Raw genomic sequence first — 15000 nt, 5'->3', positions numbered from 1 at the left:
AGAGTATCAGTGTGCGTGAGTGAAAGTGTATATGAGTGTGTGTGTGTGTGTGTGTGTGTGTGTGTGTGTGTGTGTGTGTTTGTGGGGGGGGGGGGGGGGCCTCCTTGCCCCCCCCATGTCTCTGACACAGCACATTCTAGAAGACTGAGTGAGCGGAGCCCTCTGTGGGCTGAAAGACCCGCTATGAATGGAGGGGGGGGGGGGTGTATTGTCCGGTCCCAGTAGGGGGTCTCTGAGCCACAGCATCTCAGGACACACACTCCGTCAGGAACAGGTGTCTGACGGGACTCCGGGAGGGAGCGTAATCTTGTCATGCTAAATGCACGAATAAAGTTGAAACAGGAAGCGATCTGAGGGTTTGCATCCGGACGTCTGGATCCGTCACGTGACCCACCCACTCGCACAATGTTACACAACACGACATTGCGTTGCACAACGCAATGTCTGGCGATTCCCTTACACAGCACGACACAACACAACTTTAAGTAACCCAACAAAACACAACATTCTACAAGACTACAACACAACATTAAACAACGCAACCCTTTGTTACACACCCCAACACAACATTACACAACACAGAACAACACAACTAAACACACCATCACACACCACAACAACACAATACTACATTAAACCACACTACACTACACAAAACTACATTACACTAGCACCGTTCCACATCACAACACAACAGTAACTCCATCAGACAACACACCACAACACAACGTTAAACACCACAACACAACACTAACTCCATCAGACAACACACAACAACATGATACAACGTCAAACACTACACCACAACACAAACTCCTTTACACAGCACATCACAACACAACAACACAACACAGCGTTAAAAAACCCAACACAACACTAACTCCATTACACAACACACCACAACAACACAACACAACGTTAAACACAACGTTAAACACCACAACACCACAACACAACATTAAACAATTAAAACCACAACTCAACACCAACTTCATTACACAAAAAACGACAACACAACGCAACAATACAAGAGAGGGGAGGTTGGAGAGGTTGGAGGAGAGAGAGTGAAGGGAAGGGCATCAGGGGGGAGGAGGGGAGGAGAAGGGGGAGACGAGAGGAGAAAGGCTCAAGGAGCTTTTGAAGGAGGGGGAGGAGAAGGGGGGAGACAAGAGGAGAAAGGCTGAAGGAGCTTTGCAGGAGGGGGAGGAGAAGGGGGAGGAGAGGACCTGAATAGCAGAGCAGAAGACAAAGGAGGAGTGACTGGCCACTAAGCTGCAGGACCAGAGTGGCTCTGGACCACTGGCCCTTTAAGACCAGTATCCCAGCCTGGTGAGCCCAAAACCAGTAGAGCACCACCCCCAGCGGTGGCAGACTGGTTCCCAGTGTGGTTCTGGATCTGGATCTCTGCGTGAGGAGGCGTGGTTCAATCCTCCCCAGATCTTTGTATCAGTTCCTCATCTTCCTTCGCTTCTGCTTCCTCTGATTGATCAACGTCTGATGACTTGACATATATCCCCTTGTCATAACCGCATCCTCACTCCCTCGGCTCTCTCCTCTCCTCCCCCCTTCTCTATCTCTCCTTTTCCCTCCTCACTTCTCTCCTGTCCTCCCCCCTTGTCACTTCTCCCCTCTTCTCTCCTCACTTCCTTTCCTCTATCCTCATCCCGCCTCACTTCCTTTCCTCTATCCTCATCCCGCCTCACTTCCTTTCCTCTATCCTCATCCCGCCTCACTTCTCTCCACTTCCCTCATGAATTCCCTCCTCTCCTCTCCTCGCTTCTCTATTTCTCTCCTCTCATGACAGCGTGGTTTGAGACAAGCATCAACACGTCTCTTAATGCCCAGGATCATTCTGTCTGCCTGTCTGTCTGTCTGTCTGCCTGTCTGCCTGTCTGTCTGCAGCCTGTCTGCCAGTCACTGTTTTTGGTTTTGTGAGTTTAGTTTGTTTTCTGTATTTGGGGTAATTGTACCCGTGGATGTTACTAACTTGGTAGTACTCTCATAAAGTAGTAGTAGTAACGTAGTAGCTCGGTAGCACTGTCATGAAGTAGTAGTGATAACGTAGTAGCTTTGTAGTACTCTCATAAGGAACTAGTAATAAAGTAGTAACTTGGTGGTAGTAGTTCGGTAGTTTGGTGGTACTAGTTTGGTGGTAGTAGTTTGGTGGTACTAGTTTGGTAGTTTGGTGGTAGTAGTTTGGTGGTACTAGTTTGGTAGTTTGATGGTAGCAGTCACATAGTTGTCTCTATCTTCTCTTCATCTCTTTTTTGCCTCTTTCATCCAGAGAGACTTAAAGGCTCAGAACAATCAGCCGAGGATCAATGATGGAGTAGCTACCTAACTCCTTGATCTCTCCTTGATTCCCTCTCGTCCCTCTCTCCCCCCCGTCCCTCCCTCCTCCCCCATCCCTCCCCCTCTCTCCCCCGTCCCTCCCTCCTCCCCCATCCCTCCCCCTCTCTCCCCCGCCCCTCCCTCTCTCCCCTCCAGTCCAGACTTGTCTGTTGCTCAGCTTGTCACTGTGTTTTGACAGTGATGTCACCTCCTATCAGCGGCTCATACCAGAGTCTGGTGCGAGGGTGACTATCTCCTTATGCTGCTGCTGGGAACTAGTTTCAGCCTGCACTCAACTCAACGACCTACCCTGACCCACCCTAACTAACCCTGACCCACCCTAACTAACCCTGACCCACCCTAACTACCCCTGACCCACCCTAACTAACCTTGACCCACCCTAACTACCCCTGACCCCCCTAACTACCCCTGACCCACCCTAACTACCCCTGACCCACCCTAACTAACCTTGACCCACCCTAACTACCCCTGACCCCCCTAACTACCCCTGACCCACCCTAACTACCCCTGACCCACCCTAACTACCCCTGACCCCCCTAACTACCCCTGACCCACCCTAACTACCCCTGACCCACCCTAACTAACCTTGACCCACCATAACTACCCCTGACCCACCCTAACTAACCTTGACCCACCCTTACTACCCCTGACCCACCCTAACTACCCCTGACCCACCCTAACCACCCCTGACCCTGCCTTACTAACCCTGACCCACCCTAACTACCCCTGACCCACCCTAACTTCCCCTGACCCCCCCCTAAATATCCCTGACCAACCCTAACCACCCCTGACCCTCCTAACTACCCCTGACCCACTCTTAATAACCCTGACACCACCCTAACTAACCCTAAAGCCACCCTAATTAACCCTTAAGCCACCCTAACTAACCCTAACTAGCCCTGACCCACCCTGATCCCTAAAACTCACCCTGACCCACCATAACTAACCCTGAAGACTGTAGTTGTGATGTCAGACCGTATGTGTGTGACATGTATATATAATGAAAGGAGACGTATGTAACAAAATAACTATGTGAGGAACGTTTGTTATGTTTTGGCCTGTGTGTTATGACTCCCTGTCTGACCTAGGACCCTGGGTTGCCAGATATGGAACAAATTGTCCCACAGACACAGCCTGCTGCAGTCATGTAAGCAAGCAACCAAACTGGAGCAGCTGAGATGCGCTAGATTCTCCCTGACCTCAGAAGCCCTGTTCTCTTTCAAAGAGGGGGGGATTTCAAGACAGATGAGCTGGTTTATCATTTGCAAACAATAGCTTAATAACAAACGTATACAGGTACATTAGCTTATCATCTTACAGTGTAGGATTCATCGTCAGAATATAATAATTGCGTTCATCTTGTCTTGCTCTTAATGTACGCACTTATTGTATGTTGTATGTCCTGGCACTTAAAAATAGTATTTAGCATTGTGTAGCATCTTATCCTAGATATCTTTGTTGAATACGAGGAACAGGTTAACCTAGCGATTGTTAGTGCTTGGCACTTGGTTCTATGAACATCCTTACTGGCCAGACAGCTATATGTTGCTTTTCTATCTTCTGGCAAATGAACTTATTGTAAGTCTCTTTTGATAATCGCGACTTACATGCCCTAAATGTAAATGTGAAGGTAATGTTGATTCAGTATGTTCAACCTGGCAACCCGGGTGAGCCTTGAGTAGGAGTAGGTGTGGGCGGAGTCAAATCTCCCCGATGTTGTGATTTCGGCCCACTCGAAACGCTCTATGTCAACGTCCCATACTGCACCTTTAAGTCCGGAACGAGAGGAGTGAGGGTTCGAGAAGCTGTCTCCTGTTTGATACGAAGGTCAGATGTGGAGCTAAGTGAGGTGTCCATCAGTACGATGAACAGCTCGTGTCCGATCTGGGAGCGACGGCGTTAACGCCGGCGTCTCCGGGGGGAGCGGGGAGCACTCAGTGGTACATGGCGGTTCATCACCGAACGCTGACACATGAGGAGAACGGAGATGTTTTATCTCCAGGCCTGTAAGCCTGCTCCTCTGATGTCACAAATCAGCCCCTGAAACACTGTGTGTGTGTGTGTGTGTGTGTGTGTGTGTGTGTGTGTGTGTGTGTGTGTGTGTGTGTGTGTGTGTGTGTGTGTGTGTGTGTGTGTGTGTGTGTGTGTGTGTGTGTGTGTTTGTTTGTCGGGCAGAAGGGGGTCTTGTATTCGTGATTTTAGTCTTGTCACCGAGATAGAGAGAGAGATCGAGAGAGAGAGAGAGACAGGAAGAGAAAGAAAGAGAGAGGAAGAGCGAGAGATAGAGAGGAGGAGAGAGAGAGCGAGGAAGATAGCGGAGCGGTTGATATGAGAGCTCTGTTCATCCTGATCTCTCTCTCTCTCTCTCTCTCTCTCTCTCTCTCTCTCTCTCTCTCTCACTGCCCTCCACATAGACAATAGCCAATCACAGCAGTTGAAGTTTCCAATCTATAAAGAGATGACTGGCAGCCAGACCACCGGACCACCCGCCCCCTGGAGCGGAGTCGATATTATAGATCTCTGTGGTTCTTTACAAACCCCGGAGGGCTTTCAGAAACGGAATGGACTCACAGCACTTTTACTGTTCGCTTCCCACGACAGGACACATGGAACAGATCAGAACATCTATGTAGGACATATACGTATATATAGAGAGAGGGAGAGAGAGAGGGAGAGGGAGAGAGAGAGAGAGAGAGTGAGAGGGAGAGAGAGAGAGAGAGAGAGAGAGACACAGAGAGAGACAGAGAGAGACAAAGAGAGATGGAGAGAGTGAGACAGAGACTACCGTATATATATATATATATATATATATATATATATATATATATATATATATATATATATATATATATATATATATATATATATATACGTATCTATGTATATATATATATATATGCTAAATACATCTCAACATCCAGAGATATATATCACTCTGGATCTTGAGATATATCATTCTGGATGTTGAGATATATTTAGTACTATATTACTACTATATTACTTGGAATTAAGTGAAACCACAACACAGACGGCGATGTGTTTGCAACACCTTTACCTGGTGCTAAACCACAGCTTTACCTGGTGGTGTAACAACACCTTTACCTGGTGCTAAACCACACCTTTACCTGGTGGAGTAACGACACCTTTACCTGGTGGTAAACCACACCTTTACCTGACGATATAACCGCACCTTTACCTGACGGTAAACCACACCTTTACCTGACCGTTTAACCGCACCTTTACCTGACGGTAAACCACACCTTTACCTGACCGTTTAACCGCACCTTTACCTGACGGTAAACCACACCTTTACCTGACCGTTTAACCGCACCTTTACCTGACGGTAAACCACACCTTTACCTGACCGTTTAACCACACCTTTACCAGACGGTATAACCACAGCTTTACCTGGTGGTGCAACCACACCTTGACCTGGGGAAGGTTCCTGAGAGAGAGTGGTTTGAGAGAGAGAGAGAGAGAGAGAGAGAGAGAGAGAGAGAGAGAGAGAGAGAGAGAGAGAGAGGAAGAGGGGGCGGGAGAGAGAGAGAGGGCAGGAGTGATAGAAAGGGAAGGTCATACCGGCTCTGGCCGGTATGACAGGCCTGGGGAGGTGGGGGAGGTTGGGAAAGTGAAGTCAGTTCCCTAATCATGTGTTTGGGACGGGCCTTTCCCTCCCAGAGCGATAACACGTCCGCCTGAGGGTCAAAGTTCACGGCCTCACTACAGCTGCGTGTGCCCTCGGGGTTGAGGTGTGTGTTCAGACGGGCAATTAAACCGCACGCGTCTCCGCTAATGACAGTGATCGCCGTGGTAATGACCGCCTGTCTGTACCGAGGTGTCTGTCTGTCTGAGGTGTCTCTGCCGCCAGCATGTTGACAGCTGACCTCAGAATGTTGCTAATTGTGCTTACCTCATGTACTGTGTACACACTGTACAACTTCACCGTCTGTACTGTGTTTGGATTATTGGATATTGGTAATTATCTAAATAGACTCTGTCAACTGTATATTCGGTACTATCGACTGTCCTTGTTTGTTTGTTTATTATCTAAATAAACTGTGTATAGTGTATTTCTCTGTACTACAACATACTCTCCTGTTCACACCCAAATTCACACTTGGGTGGGGCTGAATAGTTGATTGGCTCGTTATACAGTAATAGATTCTCTGGCTATCTGAGTCCAGAGGGGGACTTTGGCTCTGTCTGACGCTGTACAGTGAAGTGGGGTGGGTTTGCATATATATATATATATATATATATATATATATATATATATATTGAGAGAGAGAGAGAGAGAGAGAGAGAGAGAGAGAGAGAGAGAGAGAGAGAGAGAGAGAGAGAGAGAGAGAAGAATGTTTATACATTTGTTCTTTTAGTTGAATTGGTGTCTCTCTCTGTCTCTGTCTCTGTCTCTCTCTCTCTCTCTCTCTCTCTCTCTCTCTCTCTCTCTCTCTCTCTCTCTCTCTCTCTCTCTCTCTCTCTCTCTCTCTCTCTCTCTCTCTCTCTCTCCTCTCCCCCTCCTTCCTCCACTGGTTGATCTCTACTTTGAACTAAATGAATCAGATTAATGAAGCCTGATGGATCAGGAGTCATGTGATGTCACGCTGGAACATGAAAGAGCAGGTCATCGCCGTGGCGTTCAGTTCCCACAATACCGGGCCCTCCCCTCTGAGCTCCTTCACCTCCCGTCCTTTAACGAGGGGGCTGAGGACCTGATAGAGGCCTCTCCCTGTCCCGGTATACCGGTTCAAGGCGGTCAAGAGCGGTCCGTTCACAGGTCAGACTCACAGGTCTGGAGGGACAGAACGATCAATGAACTTACAGCCCTCACACTCTTTCACTCCCTCAATCAATCTCTCTCGCTCACTCACTCACTCACTCACTCACTCACTCACTCACTCACTCACTCACTCACTCACTCACTCACTCACTCGCTCACTCAAACTGTCGCCGTCTCTCTCTCACTTACTCACTCACTCGCTCACACTTTCGCTCTCTCTCACACTCACTAAATCACCCTTACGCTCTCGCTCGCTCACTTGCTCAAACTTTCGCTCTCTCCCACTCACGCGCTCCCACTTTCGCTCTCTCCAACTCATTCCCTCTCTCCATCTGTCTGCGGTGGTCTGAGGGAGACGGAGTGTGTAGGCAGAGAGGGAGCGCTGGAGTTGGAGAGAGCTGACCCAATGCTAATTAGAGAGACGGAGAATTAATCAAGGAGGCATCGTAGCGCTAAGACGTCCTCAGTGCTACCTGCGCCTGAATCACCGGATCCATCTCTCACGGGATCCGTTATCGAATGTGTGCTTCACTCAATCAATCTACGGGTTGGCCTTATCATGACACTGATGTGCTTTAAATTATACAACATTAACATCTATAATTGGACCATAAATAACCCCATTATGATATGAATGTTGGCCTCAGCTGGTCTGAGCCTGCCGATTATCTAACCCCTCTTCTGGTCCTCAGGGGTCTCCTACGGCCTTGTCCAGGGGCTACCGGAGGAGGAGGTGGAGGTGAGGGTCGGTGCGTCGCGGTGGAGGCGCTCACTGGAGCAACAGCCCAGGACCCTGGACGGCAACCGGACCGGCCGGACCGAACCAGACCAGGACGAGAACCCGGAACGGGGCCAGGGGCCAGAGGAGGACGACTTCCCGGGGCCGCTGTCGTCCGAGCAGCCGGACAACAGCTCCCAGATCGAGGTACTGCTGCTGGGGAGAGGGAGGACCTGGGTAGAGGTTTGGATGCTAGGCGATTCTAAGCTAGGCTTAGCTAAGCAATGTCAAGCTAGGCTAAGCTAGGTTATGCTTAGCCGAGCCATTCGAGTCCAGTCCTGTCCTCAATTAGGCCCTCTTCTAAGTCCCCTCTCAGGTCCTCATTTAGGTCCTCTCTCAGGTCCTCTCTCAGGTCCTCTTTCAGGTCCTCTCTCAGGTCCTCTTTCAGGTCCTCTTTCAGGTGTCAGTGTCCCTCTGGGTGACTGGGAGAGAGAACCTTCCTGTTATCTTCAGTTATAAATCCTCCAGCAGAAGATCTCCTCCTGTCAGATTGGCTCCGGCAGCGTTGGGACCTGAGCTCTCGCTGATGGAGTATTTATATCTCAGACTCAGGATGGAACGCAGCAGGTGAAACGTGCGGAACATACCGGGTTCCTCGGGGGATATCTCCCAGAACCATCGCCGTTTTCCTGAGTCTGCTGAATTTACTGTCTGGGATCAGTGAAGTAATCTGGTCTTAAGCACATTCTAACAACATTTAAAGGGATCATGTCATGCCAAGTAGTGAGGGTGTGGTTAGCTAGTACAAGCCGTTTGAAAATCATTCCTTCCCTGTGCCATAGTGACATCACAAGGGGGTGTGTCCACCTAGATGTACGCTGGATAGATCAGTCTACCAGCCTACCCTTGCAAACGTTGCTCATCTTTCTTTCATATATCTGGGTGGACACGCCCACTTGTGATGTCACTTTGGCACAGGAAAGGAAAGAGTTTCAAAGGGCTTGTACCAGCTAATCACACCCACACCTGGTGGCATGAAAAGAGCCCTTTGAGGTAGCGATGAAAGACATTGAAATGCAAGGTAAACGAGTGCAGAGATGACGTATGGCGTCCTTGTAAATCAGAACCTATGGGAAACAGAAGTTATCTTAAAAATAGAAAGGGTTGATATGGAGAGCGCTTGTACATTTCAGTTAACTATCGCCGAATTCTATCTACTATATTCTATATTTGTTAGTATATATCAAACACAGACACTATTTAGTGTCCAGAAGTATATTATAAATTGTTATGTGAATAGCCCTTAATCACAGTTCCAGTCTCAAAGTGCTTAACAGGCCGTATATTTATGACACCCCCCCTAGCCCTAGCCCCCCAGAGGGCAAGGGAACTCCCTTAATTAGCATGGAGAGATTTTGAAGGAACGCAGAGTGGGGGATCCCTGCTTCCAGTGGTGATTAGGAGTGCAATGGCTGCAGTATGTGACACACATACAAGCAAACATTTTAAATAATTTACTTCATCAAAATAAATATAAATAGTCCCGTTATCCAGTAAGTCACTGCACCAAACCAGGCCATTAGGAGGAGGGAGGGGTTAGACAGTACAGCAACAGGTAGGGGTTAGACAGTACAGAGACAGGTCATTAAGGAGCAGGTAGGGGTTAGACAGTACAGGACAGGTCATTAAGGAGCAGGTAGGGGTTAGACAGTACAGAGACAGGTCATTAAGGAGCAGGTAGGGGTTAGACAGTACAGAGACAGGTCATTAAGGAGCAGGTAGGGGTTAGACAGTACAGAGACGGGTCCTTAAGGAGCAGGTAGGGGTTAGACAGTACAGAGACAGGTCACTAAGGAGCAGGTAGGGGTTAGACAGTACAGAGACAGGTCATTAAGGAGCAGGTAGGGGTTGGACAGTACGGGCAGGTTAGGGGTCATCTTGCTCTAGGACAGTATTGGCATAGTGCAGCTGCCGTGTTGGGGATAGAGGTAGTAGGGCAGGTTTGGTATCAGCATGTTGGGGGATCTTGGGGGGGCTCGTGGTTCTCCACTCTGGGTAGACGTGGCGTCTTCACGGCGTCTGGTTCTGGTTCTGCTCCAGGATGTCCCCTGTGGTTTCCCTCGCCGTGTGTCTGGGTGATTAAAACAACCTGCTACCTGCTGTTAGCCGGCGGCGCTAACAGCTAAGCTGCTGTTTACCTTTAACAGGGGATTCTCTACTGATTGACAGAGCGTGGGGCCTGGCACCGAACAAAGTGATTTCCTGTTTCCTGCTCACTTATATAACCACTGGAAAGGGCTATTTTTAAAGTCATAGACTGGAACAAGGAGGAGATGGTTTTGATTCCTTCAGGAACAGCAGATGAGCTGTTTCTGAACACATGAGCATGTAGTGTTTTATTGTGCGTGTTATTCAGTAAAGAAACACAACATCCAGACCTTGTATCTGGGTCAGACTGAGAGTCGAAGCAGAGGTAATCAAATGTCATAGTGTGATTCCAGTCGCAACAGCCAATTACAGTGCTGATTAGAAACCACGTGCACGCTCCCATCCACGCACACACACACACACACACACACACACACACACACACACACACACACACACACACACACACACACACACACACACACACACACACACACACACAGACACACACACACACACACACACACACACACACACACACACACACACACACATCAAGCATCTAATCATGTGCAAATTGGCAGCTGCCAATTTGTTGCCCGACTGAATGACACACAAGCACTCAGCTTGTTTTATAAATCGACGTTCAGAACGAAAGCTCTGGGTGTTGCCATAGTGACAGCCGTGCGACACACCGAGATACAAAACATGAACATCAGCAGCGTTGGCATGAGGCTCCAGGAACGAATTAGAGGTGTAATGGCCGCCCCCGAAGAACGACCGATATATATGTGTGTAGAACAGTGTTTCCTAAACTACCAGGCGTGATCCAGTGGAGGGTGGGTCGCAGAACCCCTGACAATGCTCACTCCGTTCACTCTGCTCAATCTGCTCACTCTGCTCACTCTGCTCACTCTGCTCACTCTGAACACTATGAACACTATGAACACTATGAACACTCTGAACACTATGAACACTATGAACACTATGAACACTCTGAACACTATGAACACTCTGAACACTATGAACACTCTGAACACTATGAACACTATGAACACTCTGAACACTATGAACACTATGAACACTATGAACACTCTGAACACTCTGAACACTATGAACACTATGAACACTCTGAACACTCTGAACACTATGAACACTCTGAACACTCTGAACACTATGAACACTCTGAACACTATGAACACTCTGAACACTCTGAACACTATGAACACTATGAACACTCTGAACACTCTGAATACTATGAACACTCTGAACACTATGAACACTCTGAACACTATGAACACTCTGAACACTCTGAACACTATGAACACTATGAACACTCTGAACACAATGAACACTATGAACACTCTGAACACTCTGAACACTATGGACACTATGAACACTATGAACACTCTGAACACTATGAACACTATGAACACTTTGAACACTATGAACACTATGAACACTATGAACACTCTGAACACTCTGAACACTATGAACACTATGAACACTATGAACACTCTGAACACTATGAACACTATGAACACTCTGAACACTATGAACACTATGAACACTCTGAACACTATGAACACTATGAACACTATGAACACTCTGAACACTATGAACACTATGAACACTCTGAACACTATGAACACTCTGAACACTCTGAACACTATGGACACTATGAACACTATGAACACTCTGAACACTATGAACACTTTGAACACTATGAACACTATGAACACTATGAACACTCTGAACACTATGAACACTATGAACACTATGAAGACTATGAACACTCTGAACACTCTGAACACTCTGAACACTCTGAACACTCTGAACACTCTGAACACTATGAACACTCTGAACACTCTGAACACTCTGAACACTCTGAACACTATGAACACTATGAACACTCTGAACACTCTGAACACTATGAACACTATGAACACTCTGAACACTCTGAACACTATGGACACTATGAACACTATGAACACTCTGAACACTATGAACACTTTGAACACTATGAACACTATGAACACTATGAACACTCTGAACACTCTGAACACTATGAACACTATGAAGACTATGAACACTCTGAACACTATGAACACTATGAACACTATGAAGACTATGAACACTCTGAACACTCTGAACACTATGAACACTATGAACACTCTGAACACTATGAACACTATGAAGACGCAACATTTCTAGCTCTGAACACTTACTAAACACTCTGAACGCTGAAATATCTACTAACTCTGAACACTATGCCCACTCGGAACACTCTGAACACACATAAACTGTCCTTTGGGTCCTTAGACAATCAAAGTCTACAATAAAGGCCTCACATTGCCTCTCTAACATTACAATCTCTTGTTTGGTTTTGTGTCGTCCAATAGGAAGACACGGATCATAACTACTACACCTCGAAGACCTACGGCCCCGCAGACCCCCTGAGCAAAGGCTTCTGGGTAGACATCGATCAGATGGACAAGGACAAGGTGAAGGTCCACGGAATCCTCTCCAACACGCACAGACAAGCCGCGGTAAGACCACACACACACACACACACACACACACACACACACACACACACACACACACACACACACACACACATACTGGGGGGCACGGGTGTACATGTACACTGGGATCAGCTAGTCAGGTCTGCGAGCAGCTAGTCTGGTCTGGGAGCGGCTAGTCTGGTATGGGAGCGGCAAGAAGCTAGTCTGGTCTGGGAGTGGCTAGTCTGGTCTGGGAGTGGCTAGTCTGGTCTTGGAGCAGCTAGTCTGGTCTGGGAGCCGCTAGTCTGGTCTGGGAGCAGCTAGTCTGGTCTGGGAGCAGCTAGTCTGGTCTGGGAGCAGCTAGTCTGCTCTGGGAGCGGCTAGTCTGGTCTGGGAGCGGCCAGTCAGGTCTGGGAGCAGCTAGTCTGGTCTTGGCGCAGATAGTCAGGTGTGTAGCGCATACTGATGAAGTCAGACGGCAGGGATGGGGCGACAGAGTGTCCATGTGAGTGATGGATGAGGACCTAGAGGAGAGCTCCTCCACCTTCAGCATACAACAAGATAACTAGTGTAAGATGCTAAGTACTATTTTTAAGTGCAAGGACTTACAACGTACAATAAGTGCGTGAGAGGGGTGGGGGGTGGTACATGACTGCATCAGGAGGGGGAGGAGGAAGAGGAAGAGGAAGAGGAGCCAGGGAGATGATGTGGACGAGTGTAACCGAGGAAGGTCCCTCCGCCGTCACACCGATGACTAAACTGCTCCTCGCACCGCGAGGGGGTCAACGCGGAGGTGTTGATTTGGTTCCAGTTTTCCAAAAGACCCAGGAGTCTGAGTGACGTGTCAGGGTGTGAAGAACACTGAGGGGGACAGAATGTGCCGCTGTTCCACTGTACTTATCTTAATTTAACACATGTGTCTGTCTGTCTGTCTGTCTGTCTGTCTGTCTGTCCGTCTGCCTGTCTGTTTGTCTGTCTGTCTGTCCGTCTCAGAGGGTGAACCTGTCCTTTGATTTCCCCTTCTATGGACATAACCTGCGAGAAGTTACCGTGGCAACTGGTGGTAAGTGAACAGTCTTCATGACACCTCTCCCTCTCTCTCTACCTATGTCTGTCTGTCTGTCTGTCTGTCTCTCTCTCTCTCTCTCTCTCTCTCTCTCTCTCTCTCTCTCTCTCTCTCTCTCTCTCTCTCTCTCTCTCTCTCTCTCTCGCTCCCTCTGTCTGTCTGTCTGTCTGTCTGTCTGTCTGTCTGTCTGTCTGTCTGTCTGTCTGTCTGTCTGTCTGTCTGTCTGTCTGTCTGTCTGTGTGTCTGTCTGTCTGGGGTTGAGGTCCACCCTGTGTGTGTTTGTGCCTGAGTGAGGTACAGACAGCAGTCAGTTCAGATCAGTATAAATCAGTATGGACCAGTAAACACCAGTATAGACCACTATGGACCAGTCTGACCAGTATAGACCAGTCTGAAACAGTATGGAGCAGTATAAACCAGTATAGACCAGAGTGACCCAGTATAGACCAGTCTGACCCAGTATAGATCTGTATGTACCAGTATAGACCAATATGAATCAGTTTAACTCAATTTCAACCACACACACCCACACACCCACACACCCACACACCCACACACCCACACACACACACACACACACACACACACACCCTCGTCTCCCATGTACACCTCTGCTGTCATCACTCTCTTCACACTTGAAGTCATAAACACGACCTTGGACCCAAGATCTGGTCTCTCTGTCTGCTCTGCGCTTCCCGGCCCAGGCAACGTCCAGAGCGCTGATCTGGGGTCTGATTTTTCTCGTACTCAAAGCGCTTTACATAAGAGCACAACAATAAACAGACAAAAGGACTTGTAAAGTTGATGGGACTTGGGTTGGTGGGGTGATCTAGGGGTAGGCGGAGGAGAAGAGATGGGTCTTGAGGTGGGACTGGAAGATGGGGAGGGACTGGGATATTGGGGGAGGGTGTTCCAGAGCCTGGGAGCTGCCCTGGCTCTATCGCCAAGGCTGCGGAGTTCTGATGTGTGGGTGGAGAGGAGACCGGCTGAGGAGGATCTGAGGGCCCGGGCGGGGTTGATAGAGGGAGAGAAGGTCAGAGAGATATGGGGGGGCCAAATGGTGCAGGGCTTTGTAGGTGAGGACCAGGAGTTTGTAGTGGATCCGGTGTGGGATGGGGAGCCAGTGGAGTTTTTTGAGGACTGGGGTGATGTGGTGCCACGACTTAGTGTGAGTGAGGAGACGGGCTGCTGCGTTCTGGAGTCTGTTGATGGCAGTGGTGGTGATGGTGGCGAGGAGTGAGTTGCAGTAGTCGAGGCGGGAGGAGATGAAGGACCTTACCGCCATGGGCGTGTCCATGGTGGTAAGGTCCTGACTCGCTGAGGTCCTAAAAGATCCCAGGGCACTGATTGCAAAGAGTAAGGGCTTCCCCGGTGTCCTGGCCCAACCAGGCTCATTCAATCTGGCCCCCCAATCATCCGAAACAGTATG

General features: G+C 48.6%; 1 protein-coding gene across 1 annotated transcript in view; it reads left to right on the top strand.

Moving 5' to 3' along the window:
* The window catches only part of plxdc2b (plexin domain containing 2b), a 37819-nt gene that overhangs the window by 2686 nt on the left and 20133 nt on the right, over window positions 1-15000 (top strand). The window contains exons 2-4 of the mRNA XM_030349579.1: window positions 7825-8057; window positions 12401-12547; window positions 13499-13568. Of these exons, the coding sequence (XP_030205439.1) occupies window positions 7825-8057; window positions 12401-12547; window positions 13499-13568 (450 nt within the window). The remainder of the gene's footprint in view (window positions 1-7824; window positions 8058-12400; window positions 12548-13498; window positions 13569-15000) is intronic.

The sequence above is a fragment of the Gadus morhua genome, chromosome 23 (genome assembly GCF_902167405.1).
Source record: "Gadus morhua chromosome 23, gadMor3.0, whole genome shotgun sequence".
NCBI lineage: Eukaryota > Metazoa > Chordata > Actinopteri > Gadiformes > Gadidae > Gadus > Gadus morhua.
The sequence above is the reverse complement of the archived record's forward strand: the minus strand, read 5'-3'. Positions and strand labels throughout refer to the sequence as shown.